Source organism: Diadema setosum, chromosome 18, assembly GCF_964275005.1.
Source record: "Diadema setosum chromosome 18, eeDiaSeto1, whole genome shotgun sequence".
Lineage (NCBI taxonomy): Eukaryota > Metazoa > Echinodermata > Echinoidea > Diadematoida > Diadematidae > Diadema > Diadema setosum.
This window is the reverse complement of record NC_092702.1, coordinates 11,795,976-11,822,949: the sequence shown is the minus strand read 5'-3', so window position 1 is coordinate 11,822,949 and position 26,974 is coordinate 11,795,976. Positions and strand designations below refer to the sequence as shown.

Below are 26,974 nucleotides of genomic sequence, written 5' to 3'. Positions count from 1 at the left end.
GAGACATGTCTCTGAAAGCCGAACTATGTGAATGTGTGCGACCCACTAGCCAATCATACGCAACATGCCGCGCCCTAGCAACACTGGGCACATTGGCGCGGCGTTTGAAAGAAGATCGAAACTGACAAGTGCGATCCAATATAGGGTGTTAAAAATTCCATTTTCGCTTGGAAAAACCTAGTCTTATGCTATGAATTTTAGTGCCGACATAGAAAACATATCAAGGATTCTATTTCTGCAAAAAAAATAAAATCGACAAAAATAATGGTCAAAATCTTTGATCCCGCCTATGAGGGAAGTTGCTCTTGCGACTTTTGCCTGAAACCGTTGTCGCGGGTCACATTTTGGCATCAGCCTTGATCTAATCTGTAATAAAAATGATCATAATTCATAAAGTGAAGGCTAAATAAAAATCAAGAACATATGCATATTTCTGCTTGAAATATGTTACCCTCATCTAACTTTTTACCTGCATTTGAATTATATCAATAATCTCATTGATTTTGTATGAAACTTTATGAACAAGTATTATGCTTCTCATAAATGGCAATTGCCTGGTAATATCTCTGTCAGATGAAATACATTTCGGATCGAAAGAAGAACGGTGTGTGGTAACATATCTGATGCATCAGACATTCCGTTAGTGTACAATTTTAAACCCAACACCAATCATGCCAATATATTCATTTTAACTTGTAAGAACGTCACAATATGATTATTTTCGTTAAAACCCGCACTTCTAAACATGAAGAATGTTTTCGTCATAGATAGATTACTAGATAACTCTTCAATTAAACTTTGAAATGTATGTGAAATGTGAGAGGCAAGCAGGTACAAATCCACAACACTTCTTTTCTGATAAAGTTCCGAAATTTATGATACACGGAAGACGGTAAGAATAAAATTGGAAAAGATTTAATGCAAATGATACACATGAATTCAATTTTCCTTTGTTCCTGCATCTGTAATAGATTAGGTCTCAAGAACCAATAAACGATGGTAACATATCTGACAAAGAATTTATGTTCATTGACACAATAAACTTCCGATTTACATGAAATCCCGATCACTCAAACATGTGATACAAAAACCTGATGCAAAACGTTAGACATCAAATCCTATTGTCATTTTCAGAACATAAACCTGCAACGAAGGAAGTGCTCTTGACTTTAACCATAATACTAATCCCATTTTATGTAGATAAGATGCAAAATTATAATGAACAAAGGTAGACTGTTCATGTAGTTGCGTTTGCTGTGAAGTTGAAAAAAAAAAAGGTGGGTGCCACACTTCAGCCCTTAAAGTCCTGAATTGTGAAACAAAACACACACACACACACAAAAACACACACAACAAATCAGAAATGAAATGAATATGTAACATATATATGAGTATTTAGGTTTTAACTTTTTGCAAGATAATCGAAATCCACCTATACGAAATACTTAAGAGCATACAGCTCTAAAAAGAACTAGACTTGGAATTTGTCAACACTGACAAATTAGGTGATCCGATAAATTCGGAAATAAATGATATGACCTTTGACCCTAATTTACCCAGAAAAGATAGTGTCTGATGAAGTAGTTGTTATTTTATGAAAAGATGTACTTGACATGGACTAAACTTGTGCACAATGTGGGGGTAAAAGGGCATATTTTTCTTGAGCTATTGCAAAGAAAGTCACCGAAAGAAATACATATCTCCCGACATTGAAGCTAAGCGTCAATTTCAACCAGGTCTTTGGACGTAATCCCGACTTTCAATAAGAATATGGATCACAAGAACGATAGCCCAAAGTTTCATCTACAATATATTAAAATCTGGGAGAAATTCAGTGAAGGATAAAATAGCTAGTGCTCGATAAAGACAGTCATGTCATTTTTTCATTTCAAGAAAAAAAATGTACTCCCATAGAGATAATACCTCATTTGCACAGCCAAAATGGCGTCCGACCAAAGCGTCATTATTTTACAAAATGATCCGTCTATCGAGGTCCATGTGTGTGCAAAATATGACGTTGATACCATATACACTAATGAGATTACAGAATGAAGTATATTTGACCTTTGACCCCACTTTACACAGCCAAGATGGCATCTGAGCAAAAAGTTGTTATTTTGTGAAATGATTCTTGCAACATGTTCCTTGCGTGTGCAAAATGTGGGAAAGATATGACGTGTATTTACCAAGATACAGGATTTAACACTTTTGACCTTTGACCCTAATTTACCTACCCAAGATGGTGTCAGAGGAAGTAGTTGTTATTTTGTGAAATGATGTTTGTGACATGAACTAAACATGTGCAAAATATGGGGTTGATAGCCATTGTTGTTGTTGATCTATTGCACAGAAAGTAGAAGAAAGAAAGAAAAATAAAGAAAAAATTTAGTTATTTTATAGAAATTTGAAGGAGAAGCATAAAAAAATCAGAAAAAGATAAAGTTAGGAAGGGAGAATAAGACTAACTAAAGAAAAAGAAGAAAAAAGTGTTTTAAAAATTTGAAAAAAATATTGGCAGGGGTGAGCCTCGAACCGGGGACCTTAGGATTATGAGTCGGATGCGCTATGCACTGACCTATTTCATCCTCCATAGGCCCTGTGTATTAAGCAAAATGACGCTGCATCGAAGCCAAGTGCCAATTTTAACCAAGTTTTTCGACGTGATGCCGACGTCGTATGAAAAAACGGAGGGCACATTCACGATAGCCCAAAGTCTCAGCTACAACATATTAAAATCTGGGAGAAATTCATTGAAGCATAAGTGAGCTAGTGCCCGAAAAAAGGTAGTCTTGTCAATTTTCATTTCCAGAAAAACTGCACTCCCATAGAGATAACACGTAAACTGGTCAAATTTGACAAGATTACTTTCAATCCATTTTTACGAGGTGATGCCATCATCCAATCAAAATTTTGTTATTTATTTATGAAAGAGCATTCAATAAGCTACAACATACTGAAATCTGGGTGAAAATCGGCAAAGGATAAGTGAGATACGCTCGAGTGAACTTGAAATTTGATGACGTCATTTTGAAAATTTACTTTTTTTATTTTATTAAAGCAGAAATTTATAGAGAATCTAGAAATGTGACAAGTTTGATATCTACGGAAAGCTAAGAAGCTAGTTAACAAAACTGGATATCTTTTAGACGATGTAACTTTACCCCCAAACTGTTTTTGAGATTGAAAAACACCAAATTTCCATGACCACGTAGCTCCGTTCGCTACAAGAAACATCGGATTTGAGCGACGTCACCTAATGTGTATGAGCTGATTTGCCGTACGTCTATATGAGACCCGCTCTGGCAAAACCCGAAACTTCTCGGCAAATGTGATTTCGCGCTACAGCCCGAAAAAAGTCAAAAAATGACCTACCTCAGGGACCAAATTGACATTTTGGTATCACGTTGTAGGGGAAATTTTCTAGTTTCTGACTGATATCAACAACATTTCAAAATACAACCTACAAAATGTGGAATTTTGAAGAGAAAAGTGGGATGTCAATCTCAAATGTTGGCCAAAATCTTACGTCTAAAGACCAAATCGCCTTCGCTTACGGTGAAAATGACTGTTCTTTTGGCGATCGTGTCTTAGATATTCTGCGTTGAACCCTGACACATTTGGTACCTACAGAAAGCTCTACCTCTGCTTATTCCAAGTATGGTCATGGCATGATGTCATGCTACTCACTTTCATTCATAAAATTCGTCTGAAACATCGCGTAAACAGCCTTGTTGCTTACCAAGACAAGTGATCGAAATACGTGTTCACGATTGGTCAACTGCGCCGAGGACCCCCTTGTTTACAAGCAACCTACGTGTTATACTATGGGGATCGCTGCAGCAGCGATGCACGCTTGCAGTGTATCGTGACTGCTGCTCAGCACAGAAATGTTGCAGTTTCCCGCTTTGTTAGACTGTTTTTTTTTTTAGCAAGTTGAGGTAGAAATTAGAATTTAAACCAACACACAAGAGAAAAAGAAGGTCACATTTATCTAACAAACCTTCATCATGCCATTTCGAAGAAGAATCAAGCTGAAATCACGGCATCAAGGAATACCTCTTCACTGCCGATTCTGCTGGTACTGTTGTGCGTACACCTGATCACGGCAATCGCGAACCTTGAGCTGATTACGGTAGGTTTTGTGCTTTTCAAACGTCGTATTTCCATAAATTTATGGGTGTAAAAATGATTTCCAATCAATTACAGCCCTTTGACTTAGTTATCATCCTTCATGAGTATGTATACCTCAGCTATACGCAATTCCCCCACAATGATCGATTTGTTGTGTCATTTACAGCAAATTGTTGCTGTACGAAGGAACAGCTGATCACGGCAATCGTGAATCTTGAGCTGACGATAGGTTTTGTGCTTTTAAAACTTCGTTTTCCGTAAATCTATGGGTGTAAAATATGATTCCAATGAACACAAACAAACAAACAATTTCACGACGTGAATATATAGTTTTGGCAGACGATTTATTCTAGATTGACAACAAATTACACACCAATTTCCTGAAAAGTGCGCACAGTTTGCCTATAGATACGTAAATCCCACTGGGTTGCATACACACGTGGTGACGTCACAGATTTGGCACTTTTCGTAGCCGCATCGAACTTTTTCCAGTGCTCAAATTTGGTAAAAATAAAGATTCTTATATTCAAAGCAGAGACAACTTTATTGCATGATTTATGTTAGAAAGTAATCAAAATAACTTTAAATGATGGAAAACAGTCAATTTATATGATATTATTTCCTATAAAATTCTTCTTTAAGAAATTTGATATCTTTTAATCATTTTTTCAGCATCGCCAACCCATGAAATGACATGTAAAACTCATCAGTTTCAGAATATGTAAAGAAAATGGGGGGTCACCGTCCATCCTGATGAGTAAAATTGGATTTAAAATTGGTGGTTTTTTGGCATAGTTGCACTGTATATCGCCATTGACGCGCGCGCGGAATTTCAACTTTGACGGGCCCGTATGACATCATATTGAGTCAGATTGACTTGAAACTTGGTATAAATATTCCTTGACATTTCAGACATCCGATCAAAGTGAAAAAACGGGAAATTTCTATTGCATATGAGCTGTGCGTGTGTATATGCGCGCGCGCGTACGCGTCCGTCCAATTGTTTCAATTTTTCAAAAAATACTCCAAATGGTCTAAAACGTGTGCAAAAAAAATTTGAGCTCAATTCGAGCATGTAAATATTTCAAGGTGCGCGTACGCGTACGTTTTAAGGGTAGAGATGAATTTTGAGAATATGAGTAGAATGCGTTTGACTTGAAATATATGTGACGTAAATTTCATTGAAAAATTCCTTTCCATTAATGAGATATGAAGGAGAATGTGTTTTCATATAATGACGTCATAGTGACGTCATGGTCGACTGATCACTATGATTTTATTAGATCTGTCGTCTTTGGGACATGATACATATATGGTATAATTTTGAAATTAATAGAAAGAGGACTTTCTGAGCTAACCTCTGCACAACTTTTGAGGAAAAAGAAGAAGAAGAACAAAGAATCAGTACAGATACAGAAGGTGATCCGAAAGGATACTCGGATCACCTAATTCAGTATTTATTTCATGAAATTGGTTTTGAAATGACTGAGATGTCCAAAATAAAGTACAAGAAAGATGTCCAAATAAAAGTAGATGAGCCATCACATTTTGTTAGGACCTCTTTCTTTTACTTTATTTTGGATATATCGGCCATTTCAAAACCAATTTTCGTCAAATAAGCTTTTAATTCCTCTTAGAACTATATGTCCTCTTAGCAAGTCATATAGAGCACGTTGTCAACCGGTTAAATCTGCGCGCAAATGCGCGTCGCAGTTAACCTTGCTGCAAAATACATTTTATTGGTAACGTATCTGATGTGCCGTTACCGTTCTCACACTATTATCTACTAAAATATTCATTTTCTGTAACAATTTCTGTTGTGTGAATAATCATTACCTTAAGTATTTAAAAGTATCTGAGCTTTGTTTCTATTTACAGCATACTTTTTTCTAAATGAAGCAAAGTTTAAGTAACGTATCTGATATCAGCTCATCGTAACATTAGGCTTCCACGGCTTCGGATCAGTATATTTTTTGTAACAAGAGATTCAATGAATAAATCATGGTTCCATGTATGCGTTAGATTGACTTTGTTTAACACATAAGATTACACTGCCATGCAGCATTTCTTTGATCTTCTCTCAAGAGTCTGAAAAAGGGTAACGTATCTGACTGCAATTTGGCGACATGATATAAGTGATCTCATAGAGAAATATCAAAACATCATATTGTTATGTAATATTATTTTTCATTCAGGCACTCGAGGGGCAATGGAATGAGGTACAAAAGATTTGATTTGAATGATATGTTAACGAGTGACAACTTGCTATATGAGCACTTCTTGTCTGGCGACATGGGGTATTTTGGGTTACATCAAACTTCGGATCGTATTTCATCATCCCGGATGTCCCAATAGCTTTATTGATATGTATTTGACAGGTCTAACCTCTCAGATCAATTAAACTAAAAAAATTTATTTCTGAGGAACAAAATATCAATTTAAACTGTATGAACATGCTGGCGACATGAAAATCACAGTTTTGCACACTTTTTTGGAGAATGGCCCATATACAATATAATGTACAGTGGTCACAGCTTTATCAGGAAGAGTCGGGAGACTAGTTTTTCTCCGGTTTAAGCGGTGCTCCCACTTAAAGATAATAAAAAGTTTTTGTACCTCAAAAATTTCCTTGTCTTAGTTTGTGTTTCAGGTTAAAGTACCTTTCATATAACTAACACTGTGAGACTTACTCGCCCCAAAGTGCTCTCATGTCTTAGTAATCATGCAATTAACTGCGACCAGCAGCCCCATACGCATAGCGACCAGCAGTTCCATACGCATAGCGTAATCGGGCTTCGCATTGTAGCATTCAGGATCATGACAGATTTAGTATCGCGGGATAAATGTTAACTTAAAATCCCAAAAATTCTTCAATTTGAAGACTTACCAATTAAGGTGAAGTATTGAAAACAGGCTTCGGGCAACGTTTGGTTCTGCCTATAGTCCCTTTCTGTTTGAATTGATGACTGAATGTGACTCGGCCGAGAGGACCTTGGGAGAGCTACATACACCATGTACACTGAATACTACAGCCAGTGCATGCGAACACATCACATGCGCACAAATTTCAAATCCCATATCAACGGATAAGATGTTTGTGTGCGCATGCGCTAGCCGTAGTAGTCAGTGTATGCATCGGTCCATGGTGTATGTAGCTCTCCCAAGGTCCTCTTGACCGAGTCACATTCAGTCATCAATTCGAAAAGAAAGGGACTATTGGCAGAAGCAAACGTTGTTCGAAGCCTGTTTTCAATACTTCAACTTAATTGGTAAGTCTTCAAATCGAAGAAATTTTGGGATTTTAAATTGACATTTACCCGCGATACTAATTCTGTCATGATCCTGAATGTTACAATGCGAAGCCCCATTACGCTATGCGTATGGGGCTGCTGGTCGCAGTTATCTATGCGTACAATGGGCTGCACGCTGCTGGTCGCAGTCAGTGGTTTCGTACAATATTTATCGACGCTGTACGGCGACGGCTCTGGTACGAAACCATTATTGCATGATTACTAAGACATGAGAGCACTTTGGGGCGAGTAATTCTCACAGACAACGTACTTTAACGTGAAACACAAACCAAGACAAGGAAATTCAGGGAAACTTTTGAGGTACCAAAACTTTTTATTATCTTTAAAAGCTGTGGCATGTTTTGGCCTGTGCAAACCATATCAAGTACACACGCAGACACAAAACTGCCATATCAAAAAAAAAAAAAAGATTCCGCAGATTCCGTAAGATTCCGTAACTCATAATTGTGCAAAAAATGCATCTTCCGAACAAACCTTTGTTCATTTGATCCACAAATTAAATAACCCTTATATGTCCTATACAGCAAGAGAGGCAACACTGCTAAAACGCACATTATGCGACAGCACTGATTGTGTGTATGCTACAAATGCATTCATGCCTTCTTACACTCTGCCACACACAAGCATGGTATGCGCAACCAGGGAGAGTATGGGTCACACGTGGGAAAGACGACTCTTTGTATTGCATGTATGTCACTTTAAAGGGGGGGGGGGGGTATTGTGCACGAGTAGAAGCCAATAACACTCAATATGACCGCCTGAACTATGTTCTACTGCATGAACAGCAAATGTTTAGACTGTGCAATTTGCATGATTTGTCTTTTCCTTTTTAATTCAGTATTCTGTACCCTCGGTTTATACACTTTTATTCTTGATGGCCCTGCAACAGAACAACAAAGTACAACAATTAATGCAGAATACACAAAAGTAACAAATCCAGGACATTCTGCTTTACATAGCAAAATCAAAAAACAACAAAAACAAAGCTGTGTGTAAAGTGCAAAATGATTTTTGGGTGATAATAATTCACAAATTCGTCACATTAATTGAAATAGGATGATACCCTTTCCACAATATAGGGATATCAAAATGACCCAATTCTACTTCATTAGAAATATGTATGCTCTTACGAATGCTTGAAGGGAGATGGCATTTTGGACTTCAGCGGGAAGCTGATTCCAAAGACATGCAGTGTAGTGTGAGAACGATTTTTTTCCTGCTTGAATTTTAACTTGTGGGATTATGAGACCATTATTACTTGCATGTCATGTACTACTGTAAAAGTGGAAATTTTCGCGGTGTTGAAATTTTCGCACATTTTGCGCAACCAGAAACTAGGTGCGAAAATAAAAGCATGCGAATATATTTGCTTGCCGTATGTTCCAGTAGTTGATGATTTGATTCCGCGGAAATAAAAACATGCGAAACTCTTCTTTTACAAGTGTTCAAACACCACCTGTCTTCAAGCGTCGTCACATTAATTGAAATAGGATGAAAATAATCCCTCTGGTAAGGAATGAAATCATTGCTATTATATCTAAGAATTTACTTATTATTGCATTAGAAGTGTTTCAGCCTGAATTTGTCCCGATAAAGTGGTGGAAATAACACATGAAAATTTTGTTACATCAAGTTTGTTTCCCACTAGAGCATTTATATAATTAAGTATACATATGTATGGGTGTTGTACTTTTTTTTTTGGGGGGGGGGGTTTAGGAGAAGGGGAGGGAATATGATTGAACTTTGCAGAAATCATTCCAAGGGGCAAGTGGGCAGAGTTGTTTCAGTTGTAAAAATGGGGTCCATCCTGCACCACATTTATCTGAGAAAAAAAGCAGCAGAGCAAAAGGATCATTTTTACATAAGGAGGACAGAAAGTTATTCCAATTGCATATATCCCACATAGGAATTGGCCCCCATATGGTGGTATTATGTGGAGGTATCATTCTGGGAAAGAGATAAGTGTTATTTTTTTTTTTTTTTGAGAGAGAGAGAGAGTCTCATGGGTGGTCTCGTTTGGGCCCCTTGGAGAAAGAATTTATCTTCATACTGCTATTTTGATATGCCTGCTTGTAGGAATACAAAGCTATTCAAAACTATATTGGGTCTTGGTGCAAGGTTCATGTAGGCCCAACTGCTATATCGTCGCCGGTCACATGAACTGACGAATCCCTCAGGTTTGCGTAAGAATGACAATTCGAGAAAATCGCGTTTGAAGTTAACCCATTTTTGACTTATGGTTGCTACACTTTCATGTCTATAATTTCCAATTATTTTTGTAGTACATCAGACTTCAATTCTTGCTCTAACTTGTGATGTTTTTATCGAATTGTATTGTTAACAAATAAGCGGGAAGTCGTCAAAGAGCTGCATGCATATGTATTTTCGGTCTGCAAAGAACGTCATTTTCCATGTGTGTCCATATGTACATATACATTGAGCGTTGTCATTGTCAACGCATGTATTACATAGTACGTGCACTGTGCGCGCGGTCAATGAACTGTTGAATCTCAAAAACTACACGCAAGTCAATGCGCACTGATTCATCGGTTCGGTGACCGCGTCACCGAACCGAGGAATCACCTGATTGTTTAATACACGCATCTATGGGGAAAACAAATAATTTTCACAAATGGAATTACATACTTCTACAAAAGTGATAACTACGTAAAAATTACACCGAATTACACACTGAGAATTTCAGAATACAGTTGAACCTCTCGTATCCGGACAAGTCGGGACCGGGGCTCATCCGGATAAGGGATTTGGCCGGATACGGGAGACTCAATGCTTTATATATGTACATATACTGTGTACACATGTACGTACTGATGTAGCCCATTGTAGTACTACATGTAGTAATGTGTATACTGCAACCTTTTCATTGTTACATTTGGAGATGTTTGGGGATGTTAAAATGTCTGAGGGTAAGCAATATGGAAGGAAATTTGATGTAATGTATGTTAATCATGTTGGAAGTAATATGTAATTCATGTGTGTTTGTGTAGGAGTTCTCAAGGAGTTGGGAATCCCCCTTTCCTCCCGTAATTATTTTTTTAAAAAATCACGGCGAGATTGCGTCCGTATAATAGAGAGATCCGGATAAAGGGAGGCCGGATAATAGAGGTTCAACTGTATGTAGTATGGAATGTCTACTATCGAAATGATTGAAAATCTCAAATCAAAAATTTGACCCAAAATCGAGTGATTCGTCGTTTCGTGTGACCGGCGACGATATGTTGCAAGGACCTTCTGAGTGTCAGCAAGGTACAAAGTGTACTAGTTACTTTGAATATGTGTAGATACCTTATATAGGTGAAGTTTTATCGTTGCTAGTTTGTATATCTATAGCCACTTTAGAGGTATTCATGGCACTTCAATCAATAATGGCTCAAAGCTCAGGTGAACATCAAGCTCTCACCTCATGTTACCCAAAGCATGTTGTATGTTACGGTGGATAGATAACCTCATAATTTTCTGTCTTACTCTTCATATCTATTGTCCAGAACACTCTATGGTTCATGCTTGGTGGGTGCGTCATTCTTCTCATTCCAAGCATCATCTTTGCAGTCAAACTATCAAAATTCTACAGACGTATGAAGTTCTTTGAGGATATTTACGGAGAGTAAGTTTGAGAGGTTTGATTTGTATTGTGCAGATCATTATTACAAAATAACAAGAATATCTTGTAAGGAGAAAGAAAAGAACCTACAGCAAACAGTGTGACCCTGACATTGTATCAAGTGAGCACTTGCATCATGTCAGATAGAAGTGAGATTAAAGGTAAGTTGAACACACAGTTTGGCATGTGTAGAATCAATGAGTTTACAGACTACCAGGTAGGTAGCTAGTATTTATTACATGATACTGGTATGATTCCCCCCCCCCCAACAACAAAAACAAAAACAATGCAGTGCCCATACTCTGAAAGAGATCATCTGTGGGATATCTTGCGTTTACCGTGCATGCCACAACAAGTCATGACACAAATTATGAAATGAAAAGTCAGTTCATGTTTGATAGTTTGATAGTTTTAAATAGTTTAAAATGTGATGAGTCACTTCATAAAATAACAAGATGTATGTGTCTTTACTTTCATGCTTTAAGCACAAGACATTCCAGAATGAATTAATCCAACTGTATGTGTAATTCTATAATTGTTTCCCATTCTTTTTTTAGCAATGACTTGGATACACTGCCTATGAAAGCATATGGTAAGTGCTTCTTGATTTATGTTAATTGCATTAAGTTGAAGTTCAAAGGGTAAGATATGTACCAGTATGTAACCTTCCCTTACAAAATACTTGTTTTATGAAAAACTTGCACAGACCACATTTCCTAGTTTAGTAGGTGTAACTTCATGACAAAAGAACAAGCTAGTCAAATTAATCTTCTGTATTATGGAAAAGTTCACCTTATAATGATGATTATTGACATAGACATACATAATGCACTAACATATAGCTGATTCTGGGTGCATACGCTGGTTGGGGAGGAAGTCCTTGAGCCTTGGTGATTAAGTTTGCCTTTTCCTCCCCTGGCAACCATGCGGCATACACCTAAAATCACCACATTCTTTATCGTGTGATATAACTTTCTATTTGTATATTATGTTGCATTGCCAAGTAAATATGATAATGACAATGATGATGATAATGATAATAATAATAATGATAATAACAACAACCCTTCACATATTCAGGGTGCATTTTACCAAATGCAATGAAAACATTTGTTTTCACTCTCTGAATTGTAATTCCATATTTTTCAGAAAATTTTTTGACAACTCTGTACCATAGGATAATTGGAAAGCCTGTGTCCCCAAAAGAACCTTTTGGTAGGGTTAGCTTTGTATTGATAAAGAAATCTGTCATATCACCCACTTTTGAAGAGCTAGGAGGTGGCACAGTTGGTTACAGGTCTGCTTTGCAATCAGATGGCTTGGGTTCAAGTCCCAATGAGTCTAATTGAGCCATGTTACATGTTATCGTGCTGTGCCATCTAGTATGAGGCAAAACAGCTCCCTCAGATAGGGCTAAAAATGAATTGTTCGAGAGAGTCAAATCGTATGCACGTAAAAGGTCCCGCTTCATTCATACATCACAAAAAAGGGTGCAAATCTGGTGAAGTGGACTGCCCCAGGTGACTAGCAGTAGTCAGCTTATGGCATCAACCAAGCACATAGTGCTACAGGAGATGAAGAACCCTCTCCCTCTCGTGGATGAAGACCTATGCAATTTATCTCTTACAGTCCTGCTCTGATAGCAATTGAAGATAGTTTCCTTGGTTTCCATGGGATCCTGTTCTGCCAAAGTGGTTAAGTACAGGTTCACTTGAAAGAGAAATGCATTCAACACAGCCGAGACTATAAACGATGGTCTGCCTCATGATAAATTCTTACTGTACCTTTGAATTGCATTATCCCTTAATGCCACCCTCTGTCTCACAAAATAAACAAAGAGAAAGCAAAGAAAGCCCCACTGATGTGTCCTACACCACCCCACACCCCATCCACCAGATGTGCAGGACATTGACGGCACATTTTGGTAACTCCCTGCTCCTCCACAATCATCACAAAAACAAATTGTAAGTACAGACGGTTTTTGTCCCCACCGAAAAAGGCCGTGTCACACCTTTCCGGGCAAGCTACGCAGGCTTGTTGCGAGTAAGGTTTTCCCAGCACGCAGGAAAATTATCTTGCCCGTAGTTGCCTGGAGCTGCACAGGCAAGTCCGATTTATCCACAGCCAAATTTTGAGCAGCACCTCGCAGGCAACTCCCACACAGGTACTTCGCAGTCCCCGTATGCGGTCAGTGCTGCTAAGATAATGACATTCTGTCTTTTCTGTTGGACTTCTGCCATTCCTTCAGATGAATTTCTATGAGTTGTCAGCCCCCATGCGCCTTGCATGCAGGTCACACAGAATACCCGCAAGAAGAACATAAGTAGCATGCATCCAGCAAGTAAGACACATATGCACAACTCGCGCAAATCCTTGTCCGCCCTCAGAAATTGTCCGGTATGCTGGAAAATCCTCACACGCAACAAGCCCGCGTAGCTTGCTCGGAAAGGTGTGACAAGGCCTTAACATGGTTACGGGTAAAAAGGATTTGCGTGCGTACCTCCGGGCGACTACGGGTGAGATACGTGCTAGGTACTGTTACGTGCAGGTCATCTGCGGGGACCTCTGGGTAGTAAAAATTGTTCTTCGCAAGTCACACGCAAGGCTTGCCCAGAAAGATGTGACCTGGCCTGTAAGGCCGTGTCACACCTTTCCACACCTTTCCGGGCAAGCTTGTTGCGAGTAGGGATTTTTTTTTTTTTTTTTTTCAGCATGCAGGAAAATTTTATGCGGGCGGACATGAATGTTTACGAGTTTCCCACTTGTGTCTTATTTGCTAGACGCGTGCTACTTACCTTCTACTTGCGTGTATTCCATTTGACCTGCGTGAGAACTTTGAAACCGATCCGTTTTCTGTTACGAGCGACTTACGGGTACTGCGAAGTACCTGCGTTGGAGATGTCTGCAAGGTGCTGCCGGCAAGGGTCTCCTACTGGTGTTCTGCGTGTACCCCCTCAACTCACTCGGAACATATTTTGAATATGCTCAAGGCCTTGTCATACCGTATCTGGGGAAGTTTGACTTGCGGGGAAGCAAATTTGCTACCCGGAGCTCTCCACAGTTGGTCTACACCTGACAGTACCTAGCGCGTATCTCGTCTCTATTTGCCCGGAGGTGCGCACGCAAGTCCGATTTACCCACAGCTAAGTTTACAGCATGACCAAAACTTTTTCCGGGTGAGTCGTGGGAATTGCCCGCAGAGGTACATGCAGAATGCCAGTAGGAGGCCCTTAGCGGCAGCACCTCGCAGGCAACTCCCACGCATGTATTTCGTAGTCCCCGTATGCAGCCAAATTAATGACATTCTGTGATACTTCTGCCATTCCTTCAGAGGAATTCCTTCACCGAGTTGTTAGCCCCACGCACCTGGCACGCAGGTCACACAGCATACCCACACTAAAAGCAATCGCAATAGATTAGTCGAGCCTTCAGCTCGGGTGAGCTAAATAAGTGTCTTGCCTGTCTTTACTGCTGCAGCAGGACTATATCACCTTAACTCCTTATAAATCTCAAGCCCATCCATGGGTTTTAGCTCAACCTGAGCCAAAGGCTCAAGTGAGCTATTGCGATCGCCCTTCGTCTGGCGTCCAGCGTGCGTCGTGCGTCGTCTGTCGTACGTAAACTTTTTACATTTTCATCTTCTTCTTGAAAACCCCAAGACCAATTGTCATCAAACTTAGCGGGTAGTATCCCTAGGGGGTTATGAACTCAATTTGTTAAAATGGGCACCATGCCCCACCCAGGGGGCCCCCAGGGGGCCCCCAGGGGGGCCCAAACCCCCCAAAATTAAGGAATCTGTAAAAATCTTCTTCTCTAGAACCAGAAGGGATAGAGCTAAGTTAATACTATGAGTTAGTACGTTGATGACTGTAGTTTCAAGTTTGTTCATGGCAGAATCAGGGGTGCCCCCCTTGGGTCCCAGGGGAGGGGGGTGGGAGGGGTCCTAATGGGGCCTAAATTGTACATTTTCATCTTCTTCTTGAGAACCCCATGACCTATTTTCACCAAACTTGGCAGGTAGCATCCCTAGGGGGTTAGGATCTCAATTTGTTAAAATGGGCACTATGCCCCACCCAGGGGGCCCCCAGTGGGGCCCAAACCCCCCAAAATGAAGGGATCTTTAAAAATCTTCTCTAGAATCAGAAGTTATAGAGCTAAGATAATACTATGAGTGAGTACATTAATGACTGTAGTTTCAAGTTTGTTCATAACAGATCCAGGAGTGCCCCTCGGGGGGGGGGGGGGGGGGGGGGTTTGGAAGATCCAAATGGGGGCCTGAATTGTACATTTTCATCTTCTTCCTGAAAATTTCATGATGGATTTTTGTCAAACTCGGCAGGTAGCATCCCTAGGGGGTCAGGATCTCAATATATCAAAATGGGCACCATGCCCCACCCAGAGGGCCCCAGGGGTCCCTAATCCCCCCAAATTAAGGAATCTTAAAAAATTTGGGCCCTTGTTGTACATTTTCATCTTCTACTTGAGAATGCCTTGTCAAATTTTAGTAGAGCTGTGAATAGTTTAGATTAGTGACTGCGTGAAAGGTGAACTTGCGATACTCAGGTGAGTGCTAGACCCGCGGGTCTCTTGTTAGTTCAGTTACCAAAATGTGCAGATTGTCCAAAATGTGCAGGCAAATCCACTTTTAACTGCACATTTTGGTTACAGTTGATCCCGTCAGGTATAGGTGCACTATCGGCACATTTTGGTAACTTGCACATTTTGGTGATTTACCAAAATGTGCCGTAAGAGGCGGCCTGCCAGCAGGAAATCTTCTTTTTTCCTTTAGCGACTGTCCTGTGACGTCTCATTTTCTGTTTATACAATTTACCTCTTAGGGATTGAATTTTATATCTATTGCCAATTCAGGTGAGAATAAACTTTTTGTAACCTGGCTAGGGTCTAGCGATATTCCTAGGACTAGTTTTAGTGTGTGCTGGGTCTCCAAAATTGTGAAGTTTAATAAGAAATTTGTGTCATCAATCGGGGATTTTAGTGTGTCCACTCCATGCTACACTAATAGTCCTGTATGTAATGTGTTTCTGCATAATATGTAAATTTTTGCAGCCATTGAGTAGCCAAGAGTTCCAGATGGCATCCAAAAGTTGTTTTAATACTTAAGAAGGCTTTTAAACATACCTTCTGCTCTCTTATCATGAAAAGCCCCAAACCCAAGCACTCAGACCCATCTACTTCATTTCAAGCTGGGTCTGGCAGGCAATCAGTAGTAACCACCAAAAAAATGCAGTGTTTTCTCTCCTTCCATCTCCCCTGACTCACAAGGGGTTTCTCCTTTTTCCTGCTTGTCAAGGCAACATGACCATCCCGGGTCTGCCAACTGAAGGGCAGACTAGGGAAGTTTGCACTGAATTCCAAGAATTCATGGCTGCGTTGCTCAAGTATCTAAAGGCCCTGTCACACCTTTCCGCGTAAGGATTGCGTGTGACTTACGGAGAGTAATTTTTGCTACCCGGAGATCCCCGCAGATGGCCTGCACATGACATTACCTAGCACGTATCTCGCCCGTAGTTGCCCAGAGGTGCGCACGCAAATCCTATTTACCCGCAGCCATGTTTAGACCCTGTCACACCTTTCCGGGCACAGAACAATTTCTGAGGCGGACAAGGATTTGGGCAAGTTTTGCGTGCGTCATACCTACTAGATGCATACTACTTAAGTTCTACTTGCAGGTATTCTGTGTGTGACCTGCTTGCCAGGCGCGTGAGGGCTGACAATCGGTGAAGAAATTCCTCTGAAGGACTATCTATATGGCAGAGATCCCAGAGAATGTCATTATCCTGGCTGCAGCCGACTCTTAACTAACTAGCAGAATGGCAGTAATGCACGCATTTTGCTCATATATCTTGCTCCATCCCTGCAAAACTGACAAGGTACTACACGGATGTTGGCAGTATCAACACCGTTCCTTGCCAGTTAAACACCCGTATTATGCTCGTACAATATCGTCTGCATGAACCTCTGCTGGTAATCTCCGCGACTCAGTCGGTAAATCTCGGGTAAATCAGACTTGCGCATGCAACTACAGGCAACTACGTGCCAGGTACTGTCATTGTGCAGGCCATCTGCGGGGACCTCCAGATAAAGGTAGCAAAAATTGTTCCCCGCAAGTCACAAGCAAGGCTTGCCTGGAAAGGTGTGACAGGTCCTTGAGCATGCTCAAACTTGTTCCGAGTGAGTCGCGGGGATTGCCCGCAGAGGTTCAAGCTGAAAACCAGTAGAAGGGCCGTAGCCATAGCACCTCGCAGGCAACTCCCACACAACTTGCCCAAAACTAGAACATGAGTAGAACGTAAGTAGCACACGTCCAGCAGGTAAGATGCATGCGAAACTCGCCCAAATCCTTGTCCACCCGCAGAAAATTATACTACGTGCTGGAAAATCCATACGCGCAACAAGCCTGCGAAGCTTGCCCGGAAAGATGTGACAGGGCCTGAAAATAGATATATGAGGCTTCATGGTCACTGCCGACGCTGGTAGCACTTAGGGCCCCTCCTGTTCTTGACTTTGCAGCCAGCTCCACCCCATCCTTGGCCATGCTTTTCAAGGCTTTAAGTCCTGGTGCTGGAGTCGTGAGTGCTGTTACCTACCCCCCCCCCCCCCATTCTGCTCTCCCCGCTTGCCTATGCGAGCTGCAGATCAGAGATGTCGCCAGCCTCGTCAACAATATGGTGTACTAGCTTTCTGTAACTTTCCGCAGCTTTGAGCTATTACAGTAGTTCCGGCATGATCGGGTACTCCGCTTAATTGGCATTCAAAGTAAAAAGACAGTTCTGATACATGTTATATTCACCGGATATTTGGATAAGCATTTCAGTTTAAAACGAGTAGAAATTTTCTAGACAAGACTATTTTTATTGTTTCACTACAGAAAGTCTTTGAAATATATCTAAATATGAATTCTGAAGAAATTGTGAGGTTCTGAGAAGTTATAGAGCGCTCAGGTTTACATTTTAACATGTTAAATATGCAGTGAATGATCAATTAACCATATTACTATGTGTAGACGAATTTTATACCTGCTGTGTACAAACCATTATGCCAGCACTACACAGCACACAGTGACATACGAATGACTACATGTGTCTATCCAGCTGTATACAAAAATGAGGAATAAGCTAGCTCCAGTGAGGCTCTAGCCTGTCTTCGAAATGTACATGAAAAAGTGAACTTACGATGACCACTAATGGGTTCCAAGATTTTTACAGCTGCGTGCACAGTTTGAGTTGCATTTACAATGTCATTATTATACTTTCATGAATGGCGAGTCTGCACTCATACATGTACAGCAGTGCCTCAATATGGATTACCGATTATCAGTAAGCTTAGCTATTGGTCATTAACAAGGTACAGTAAGACATAATTGTAATTGGCTCGTATGTTGTATTCCTCGAAACCATTACTAAAGAAATTGGGGTTTCTGCAACTCTAAAACGAGCTGTGACAGTAGTGGCACACTGTGCATGCTGTGTAGTGTGTATGGTGCAGATAGTTGCATAGTGTGTGGTAGCTGTGATGTGAAAGAAACATGCTCTCTGGCTAAAACCTGGGCTCAACTAGTGCCCAAAGAAGACGCAGAATGCAAATTTAGTAAATCCGCATTCATTCAGCAACCTCTCGACATGTTCTTGAAAGATTTTGTTCAGTGTCTTTATCATCCCTAAACATTTCCTCTCGTTTCTGCACTTTTGGGAGAAAAATTTTGTGTTTAAATTTTGATCAAGACCACATTAGAGCTTAGAATATGCCGCATTTGATACGCTTGTGAGACGATTGTGATATGCTCTAAAACCACCACACACTCACTATGAAAGTTTTCAACATGTTGAAACTTGGTAGTGACCATGGCAATGGTGGCAACCCTCCACACTTCTGAAACGCTCTAGATAGGATTGAAAAGATTTGAAGCGATCAAGCCATGATGTTCCGCGCTTTGTCGATTTCTGACAATCGAGCAGATGGAGGTATTATTAGCAGAAACAAAGAGATCACTATGGACCTCGGAGAGGCTTCTCAACTCATGGGTCTTCTCCTGCAGCAATCCATTATTAATCGAAGATGTGCTGATCCTTGTGATGTCCCTTCTTTTATAGTCTGTCTTCTTCCTGTTTTAGATGATTTCATTTACTTTTAAAAATTGTACTAGGTCCTCTTCTTCCTCCTCTATTTGTAGCATCACTTGCCACCCCTCTTTCTTCACTTTCATGGATGCCTGCTTCCTTCCCTTCCTTCTCTACATTTTCTTTACAAGAATTAGAGCTACTTCTTCATTTAGTACCTTATAGGTGCAACAACAACGTCCTCCTCAACAATTTTGCCTCTTGATCTCGTCGATTTCCTTATGGCAGACATTTTGGCAGCAAACTACCTCTTCTTCTTCTTGCATATGAGTCAGCTATGCAATTTGGATCAGGCGTTGCAGCCAGCTCACTGTATCCGCGTCAGGGTTGGTCAGATTGATGGTGGTGCTTTCTGGTGGGCTGAGGGTAGAGCAGTTGTGGATTGCCTGTGCAGTCCGGTCTGGGTGTCCACAGATACAAGCTGCCGATGGGCGCAGTCCCCAGCGTTTCATGTTCTGAATGAAACGTCCAACACCAGTTCGTAATTGGTTCAGGGTAACCCATTCTCTGTGGGCTAGTTCTGCTCCAGGTGGCAATGGTGTATTTGGGTGGACTGTAAATTGGGTGGGATGTTGGATTTCCTGCCAGCGGGCTCTCCATGCTTCGAGCATGTTGAAGTTGGAACGGCAAAGGGTTGTGGCATGGCGAGAAAAGAGGCGACGGGAAGGTAGTCATTGGCGGTTGTGGTTGGGAATCTGGGCAAAGTTGTGAAGGGGGTGTCCTGGGTCCAGTGAGGCTTTTTTCACCAGGCTGTGGGTTAAGTGCTCTCTGTGTAGGGCTGCGGTTGCTATGCCAGCTAGCACAAGGAGGAGCTCAGATGGAGTGGGCCTCAGACAGCCAGTGATGATCCTCAGTGTCTCATTGAGCGTGGTGTCAAGCTTGTGTGTATGCACACTCCTGCACCATGCTGGGGCAGCATACTCTGCAGCACTATATACCAGGGCAAGGGCTCCAGTATGAAGAGTGGATGTGTTGGCTCCCCAGGATGACCCTGCTAGGCGACGAAGGAGGTTGTTTCTGGATGACACTTTGGCTGTCAGTGACTCAAGGTGATGTTTGAATGTCAGCTGCCAGTCTAGCTTTACCCTGAGGTATGTTGGGGTGGGTTGTATGGCAGAGGTAATCCATTGAGTGGCACTGTAAGCCGACGGCAAGCTTCCTTGGTGTTTAGATGGAAGGCTGTGGTAGTGGTTTTTGCCATGCTTAGCTTAACTCTCCATGTCTCCAGGTACCTCTCTTTTACAGCAGGAAGAGCAGAAGACGTGCATAAATATGTCTGGGAAAGCATAGGAATAGTGTAGCTATTAAAAGCATAAACAGCATAATTACAGCAAGAACACAGCATACTGAGAGCATTGTAGGAACAGGCCTTAATTTTGTATGAAAGTGGGTAATGTAGTGAGAGCGATGTTAAAGGGGATGGCTAGTAACTGATCAGTGGGAATGCTGGGGGATGATTGACAGTGACGGATGATTGTACAGTGACAGGGCGATCGTTAACGATCGCCCCGTCACTGTACAGGCATGCTAACCTGGAAACATTAAACTGCACATTACTTGAATATGAGACCATTCTGAAGCAAATAATTTTCACGCAACAATAGATATATCGTGTACTCTTAAATGAATCCCACAAGGATTGGAACAATCATCCCCCAGTATTCCCACTGATTGCCACTGATTAGTTACTAGACATCCCGTTTAAAGTGGGAAGGTCATGATCTGATCAGGGAAGAGTAGCACAGCAGCGGGACCACATCGGTGTCTAATTTACTTCGGAATCCCGTTCTTGTGCCAGTGTTACTACGTTCAGAAAGACCTTATTACATTTATCCTGCAGTGTTTATGCTGTCACTAAGTTCTCCTTACTTATGATTGAAAATGGGGAAATTTTGATCGGGAAGATTGGCAAGAAATGTTGGAACATATTACATATTTTGTGCTGATCTGAAAAAATGCCCACATCAACCCCACTCATCCTCCAAACACTGCTGCAATGCTTTCCATTTCAATTCTGTATGCTTTTACTGCACTCCACATATCTGGAATGGGATAGAGCAAGGTCCAGATTATGATAATGGAATGGGGGCTTTATCCCCATGTCCCCACAGATCAGGTACCTGTGTTTGACATGAGCATCTCAAGGGTTCCTGCTCCAAGGCAAGTCCTGGAGTGCCCCTGCCACATCACGATGGTTGTGTCTCAGGGGTTGGGGGCCTCCATACCCCCCTCCCTTTACATCTCAGACACCTGGTTCCCCCTCCAGGCTTGATGTCGCATCAACTTTGGAACCGAACTGCTGTCTGTTCTTCAGTTTCTTCAGGGCTTATTTATTTGTTTATTCCATTTTCTTTTAAGGCCCTGTCACACCTTTCCGGGCAGCCTTGCGTGTGAGTTGCAAAGGACAATTTTTGCTACCCAGAGTTCCCCACACATGACAGTACCTAGCACATATCTCACCCAAAGTTGCCTGGAGTTGTGCATGCAAGTACTGTTTTGCTCGGTTAGAAGGACCGTGCAGTGGTCATGCAGCTTAAAGCCAAATGTGTGCAACTTGGAAGCACAGGACATGTCTACGATGTGCGTTTTTTGGAAAAGAAGAACATCAACATCAAGATCTCTGACACTTTGAGAAATGAAGTCACTCTTTGCTCGAGACATACCCTCCACATTCTGCTGGAGGATGCGTAGGGATTTCCCGACACTACAGTTGTGTTGGCCCTGAGAATAGCTGTTTGGGTTGTTGGTCATGGTCACCATGGCAAGGGTGACAAAAGAAAGCGCTAGCTCAAAGTTGTAAACTTGGTCCGTATAGTACAGAGTACTTGTACAAAATCATATTGCATCAAGTTGATTGCATTATTAAGGAAAAGGGTAGAACATGTAAAGGTTGGAATCTCCCACTCCACAAGATCTAATAGTATTTTTGTTTCCTTGAGGAGGCACTAGGACCCAGCACTACTCCATCTAACCACTTGGCCATTATTCAGTTGGAGGGCAGAAGGCCACAGGATGTCTGCCATTAGGGCTTATGAGACCTGCTTATCAGCTTTTCTTGCATGGTGTAACCAACAAGAGGTTAACCCTGGGGATGCCCCCTTACACATGATAGTGGACTTCTTTTTCCACTTACCTGATAAAGGGCTAAAACTCTGGCCACAATCTCATTCTTACTGGTTGGCCATAGTTGTGATATACTATGAGACTAATACACTATATGCCACTATGTTGGCAAAGTTACTTTGTTTGGCTTAAGTAGTCTTTCACCTATGAACTTGGTTTTGCTTCAGAGTTTACCTACATTTTTAGAGAATTTAGCCACCCCGCCCCCTTTATTTGAGCCGTTGGCTTGAGGCGTCTCTCATCGATTTGACAGTTAAGACCGTCTTTAATGGTGATAGCCTCTGAGCATTGTTGTAGCACTCTACACTTGCTCACTACCTCTAAAGGCCACATTTGCTGGGAGAAGGACAGTTTAAAGCAGTTCCTCCCATGGGCAAGTTTTGTTGCTGAGAACCAGACTGTCTCCAGTAGATCAATAGAAATATTCCTCGAACCTCAGGCAGCGCCTTTGTCGTTAGTTGAGGACAAGCTGTGGTGCCCATTTCACCTTTAAAGTGGTGCCTGGTTAGTACTAAGGAATGCAGACACCATGAGCAGCTCTTCCTGACCGGTTGAGACCCCGTCTCACCAGCGTCTACAGATATCCTTCCTTTTTGGTCGGTTGGACCCATTCAAGTAGCCAGTAGGGAGATGCTTGTGGACAATCGCAAACCCCACACCCCTGACCTATTATAAAGTGCACTATGGGCTTTGTTTGTAGGAGTCCCTCAGGAAGAGGGTCTTCAGGCTACCTTTTGATCTTTGTCTAACACCTTTTTGCACACTCCCTACAAGAGGTACCCAGTGGAGAGCCAGATTCTCCAGTGCAGCATTGGTACCAACTGCCCGGAGATCTGGCATTCCCTCACAGGCTGGGAGTTTCACTCCACTTTTCTGCATTGAGAACCGGATGGATTTTTTCTTTTTTTTTAACTGATGTAGATCAGAAGAATCAATATGATTCTCATGTCTAGAAGGTAAAAACCACGGTTGGCACCACGTTTTCAAAATGGGGAGGGGGGCACTTTATATGTCTGGTGTGAAACACATGCTTGTACCAGGGTGTGTGTGAGATATCCCTGCTGTAAACCAGGCCATGTGTTTCTCACTTGATTACGGTTCCTACATCAGGGTGGCAGGTTAGTCTCAGTCCTCAGCCACAATAATCTGTCAAGAAGCTATACAAGCAGAAAACAAACACTTGTGGATTGCCTAATCCCCCAAATAGTATTCAGAGTAACTTCACAATAAGAGTTAAAGTTCCTTCAAATTTTGAGCATGAACGTGCAGTTTTGCCAAGTGTCGGATCACAAGTGATCATGCTGTGTTGCTGGGTAGCCCTCACTCAATAACATTCTCTGTACTAGACACATGTAAACCTACATTATACACTGTATTACTGGTACACCAGCATGAGACAGCATTACTAAATGAATATGGATTGGCGTCACCTTTTTTTTTTTCTTAAGACATGTGATATAAGCTTTCTAATGAAGTGACAGTTTCAAATACATACATTAACTCAACTATGTTGATGCTTAGCTTAGTGTCTAGCCATTCATCTCTGCACTCAAAACTCCCATGCAAGAGAACAGTCATACTGTATGTGTACACATTTTGTATGGTCACACTTTTTTGTTTACATTCTTTTTAATTGGAACTTGAGGGATGCGCAAGTGGGATTCTCACCTTCCAAGTCTGGCACTCACCCTTTTGTGGAAATCATTGTCAAAAGCTAGGTGTTCAAAATCATTCATCTTTTTCTTGTATGCCAGTATGAACATGTCGCTTCAAAATATAAGATGTTGGTTGTCGTTCTTGTTTGTGACATTGGAAGGACCGTGGAGAGGGGAAAAAAAAGGATTGACAGACAAGAAGGGAAATTAAAAGAAGGAAATGCAAAGGAAACTCCTGCTCAGCAAGCTGTCTTTTATGCCAGCATGAATAATCATCATCACTACCACATGTCAAGTCATTTGATTTTCTCCTAGTCCATGTTCTGCCCCTGTAGGGACAATAGCAGATTTTTTCATCACACTCTTTGAAAAGAAGCGTTCGTTAGCTGCTATCTGAGGTTATAGGTCGGCCATTACCTCTAATCATGAAGGCTTTCAGGACAGCTAGCTGCTCAGTGTCTGGAGAACACCCTGGCCTTCACCTGCTCCAGTCCTTTTTGTCTCGCCCACCAGAGGTGAAGGCGAGACTAAGGGATCCAAATGGCGTCCGTCCGTCGTCCGTCCGTCGTCCGTCCGTCGTCCGTCCGTCGTCCGTCCGTCGTCCGTCACAAATGTTAAAGTTTACCTGCAAGACTTTCTTATGATGCATAACTTGGCAACCGTTACAGCAATGGCAGCCACACTTGGGTGATAGAAGCACTAGGGGTATCTTCATGTTGTGGTGTTGTCGGAGGTCATGTGATGATGTCAAAGGTCATTTGAGGTCATATATTAAAGAGTATGTGCAAGACTCTCTTTTCTATGTTAAAGTTTACCTGCAAGACTCTCTTTTGACAAATAACTTCACATAAGTTGCTTGGATTACAACCTAACTTGGGTCATAGATGCACTGGGGGTACCTTCATGTTATGGTGCCGTTGGAGGTCACAGGATAAGGTCAAAGGTCATTTGAGGTCATACATTTAAGTTTACTTGCAAGGCTCTCTTATCACACGTAACTCGACACATATTGCTACAATGGCAATCAAACTTGGGTGATGGATGCACTGGGGGTACCTTCATGTTATGGTGCCGTAAGAGGTCACATGATAAGGTCAAAGGTCATTTGAGGTCATACGTTTAAGCTTACTTGCAAGACTCTCTTATAACATGTAACTCAGCACATGTTGCTACAATGGCAATCAAACTTGGATGATGGTAGATGTCTCTTGGGAAGTTGAAGGTAACCACAAGGTCAAAGGTCACAGACAGGGGTCAACGAACTTTTAGGGCCCAATGTTAAGTTTTTAGGGCGCATTTCGTTTATGGCTCATAACTTTTGATCCCTTTGTCCGTTTGTGACCAAACTAGAATGGAAGATGTCCCTTGGGGAGGTGAAGGTCATCACAAGGTCAAAGGTCACAGACAGGGGTCAACAAACTTTTAGGGCCCAATGTTATGTTTTTAGGGGCGTTTTGATTGTGGCTCATAACTTTTGATCCCTATGTCCGTTTGTGACCAAACTTGGCCGGTAGATGTCCCTTGGGGAGTTAAAGGACATCACAAGGTCAAAGGTCACAGAAAGGGGTCAACAAATTTTTAGGGCCCAATGTTAAGTTTTTATGGCGTGTTTCGATTACGGCTCATTACTTTTGATCCCTTTGTCCATTTGTGACCAAACTTGGATGGTAAATGTCCCTTGGGGTGTTGAAGGTCACCACAAGGTCAAAGGTCATAAGCAGGTCAATTAACTTCTGGGAGTTATAAGAAATATTAATTCCTTGTACGCGAATGGGCGAGACACAATTTGGCACTTGCCTTGTTTTCTTGAACGTCCTTACCCCTCCGCTTGATGATCCCAGCCTGAAGCCTCCCAGCAGTCATGCAAACCTTGCCTGGGCTCCCATTGAACCTAAATGCATCAGGCCTTCCTTACTTCCTCACAGCCTCATAGCCTCCAGTCAACATTGCAACACAGTTCGTGCTCTGTCAGGAGACCCAGTTCATTTGCCCTGGGAAAATACAGGCATTTGCCTAAGACCTCCTTTCCTGGCCCCATCGATATCTTCCTGCTGGCCATTTCTACCTCATTCTTAGTCATAGAGAACAAGGTTTTGTGCCCCTTGTGGGGTCTGTGCTACTCTGCAATTTTAAGGCACAGGTAAGAATTTGTTATGAGACAGATTTGGAGGATCAGTAATGATCTTCTCATCTGTAAGTGATAGACTCTTACCTGTGAGGACCTGCTTTGTTTCCCATTTTTGCTTTGGACTGAGGGAGATGCCTTGAAAAGGAGGAGGAAGCATGGCTGCTGGCAGGTGGCTTTTGTAGGACAATAGTGGTCAGGGTCTAAAGTGGCATCTCAAACTTGCTGCATTATATGACACTGGTGTTGTTTTTCTGCTTATCTAACTGAAATTTTTGATGAAAAGGCATAAATATATATGAAGCTATTAAATATCCCCTTTTAGTGAGCCATGTCCTTTTTGTGACAGAGGTAAAATTATGATTATGTATGAATAATACATAGGTACAATGTATGATTAGTAGGAAAGTACTCTAAATGAAATGTGGGTGGTCCAGAAATTCAATCTTCTACTGGTCGTGGATTATTTTGCACATTACCAGAAAACATACTTTGTAGCAATCTTGTCAATACCAGAGTGTGTAAATAGTTTTGAGTTTAACTTATTATTATTAAATGTATATAGCATGCAGGTATTAGTAGGTCCCTATGAAAAAAAAAGGAAAGGCAAATTGTACACACATATGCACATATGTGTGTGTGTGTTTGTTGTGACTGTCTGGCAGCCTCTATCAAACTCAGCCCTTGAATAAAATACTCATGAAAACATCAGCATTCATAAACTTTGCATCAAAGTTAAATTTTTTCATCTCAGAGGATGATAATTACATGTATTATACACCACATCACATTGTTATTAAGGGAAAATTGTTTTGTGTTCTGTTGATGACCTATGCACAATCTTCCTTTTCACAGGACAAAGTGTTGCC

The 26,974-nt window shown here is 41.5% G+C and overlaps 1 protein-coding gene across 1 annotated transcript in view; it reads left to right on the top strand.

Moving 5' to 3' along the window:
* Nucleotides 1-26,974, top strand: part of LOC140241585 (prominin-1-A-like) — a 289,128-nt gene that overhangs the window by 239,236 nt on the left and 22,918 nt on the right. Inside the window, exons 23-24 of the mRNA XM_072321318.1 lie at nt 10,949-11,067; nt 11,622-11,656. Coding sequence (XP_072177419.1) covers nt 10,949-11,067; nt 11,622-11,656 — 154 coding nt within the window. The remainder of the gene's footprint in view (nt 1-10,948; nt 11,068-11,621; nt 11,657-26,974) is intronic.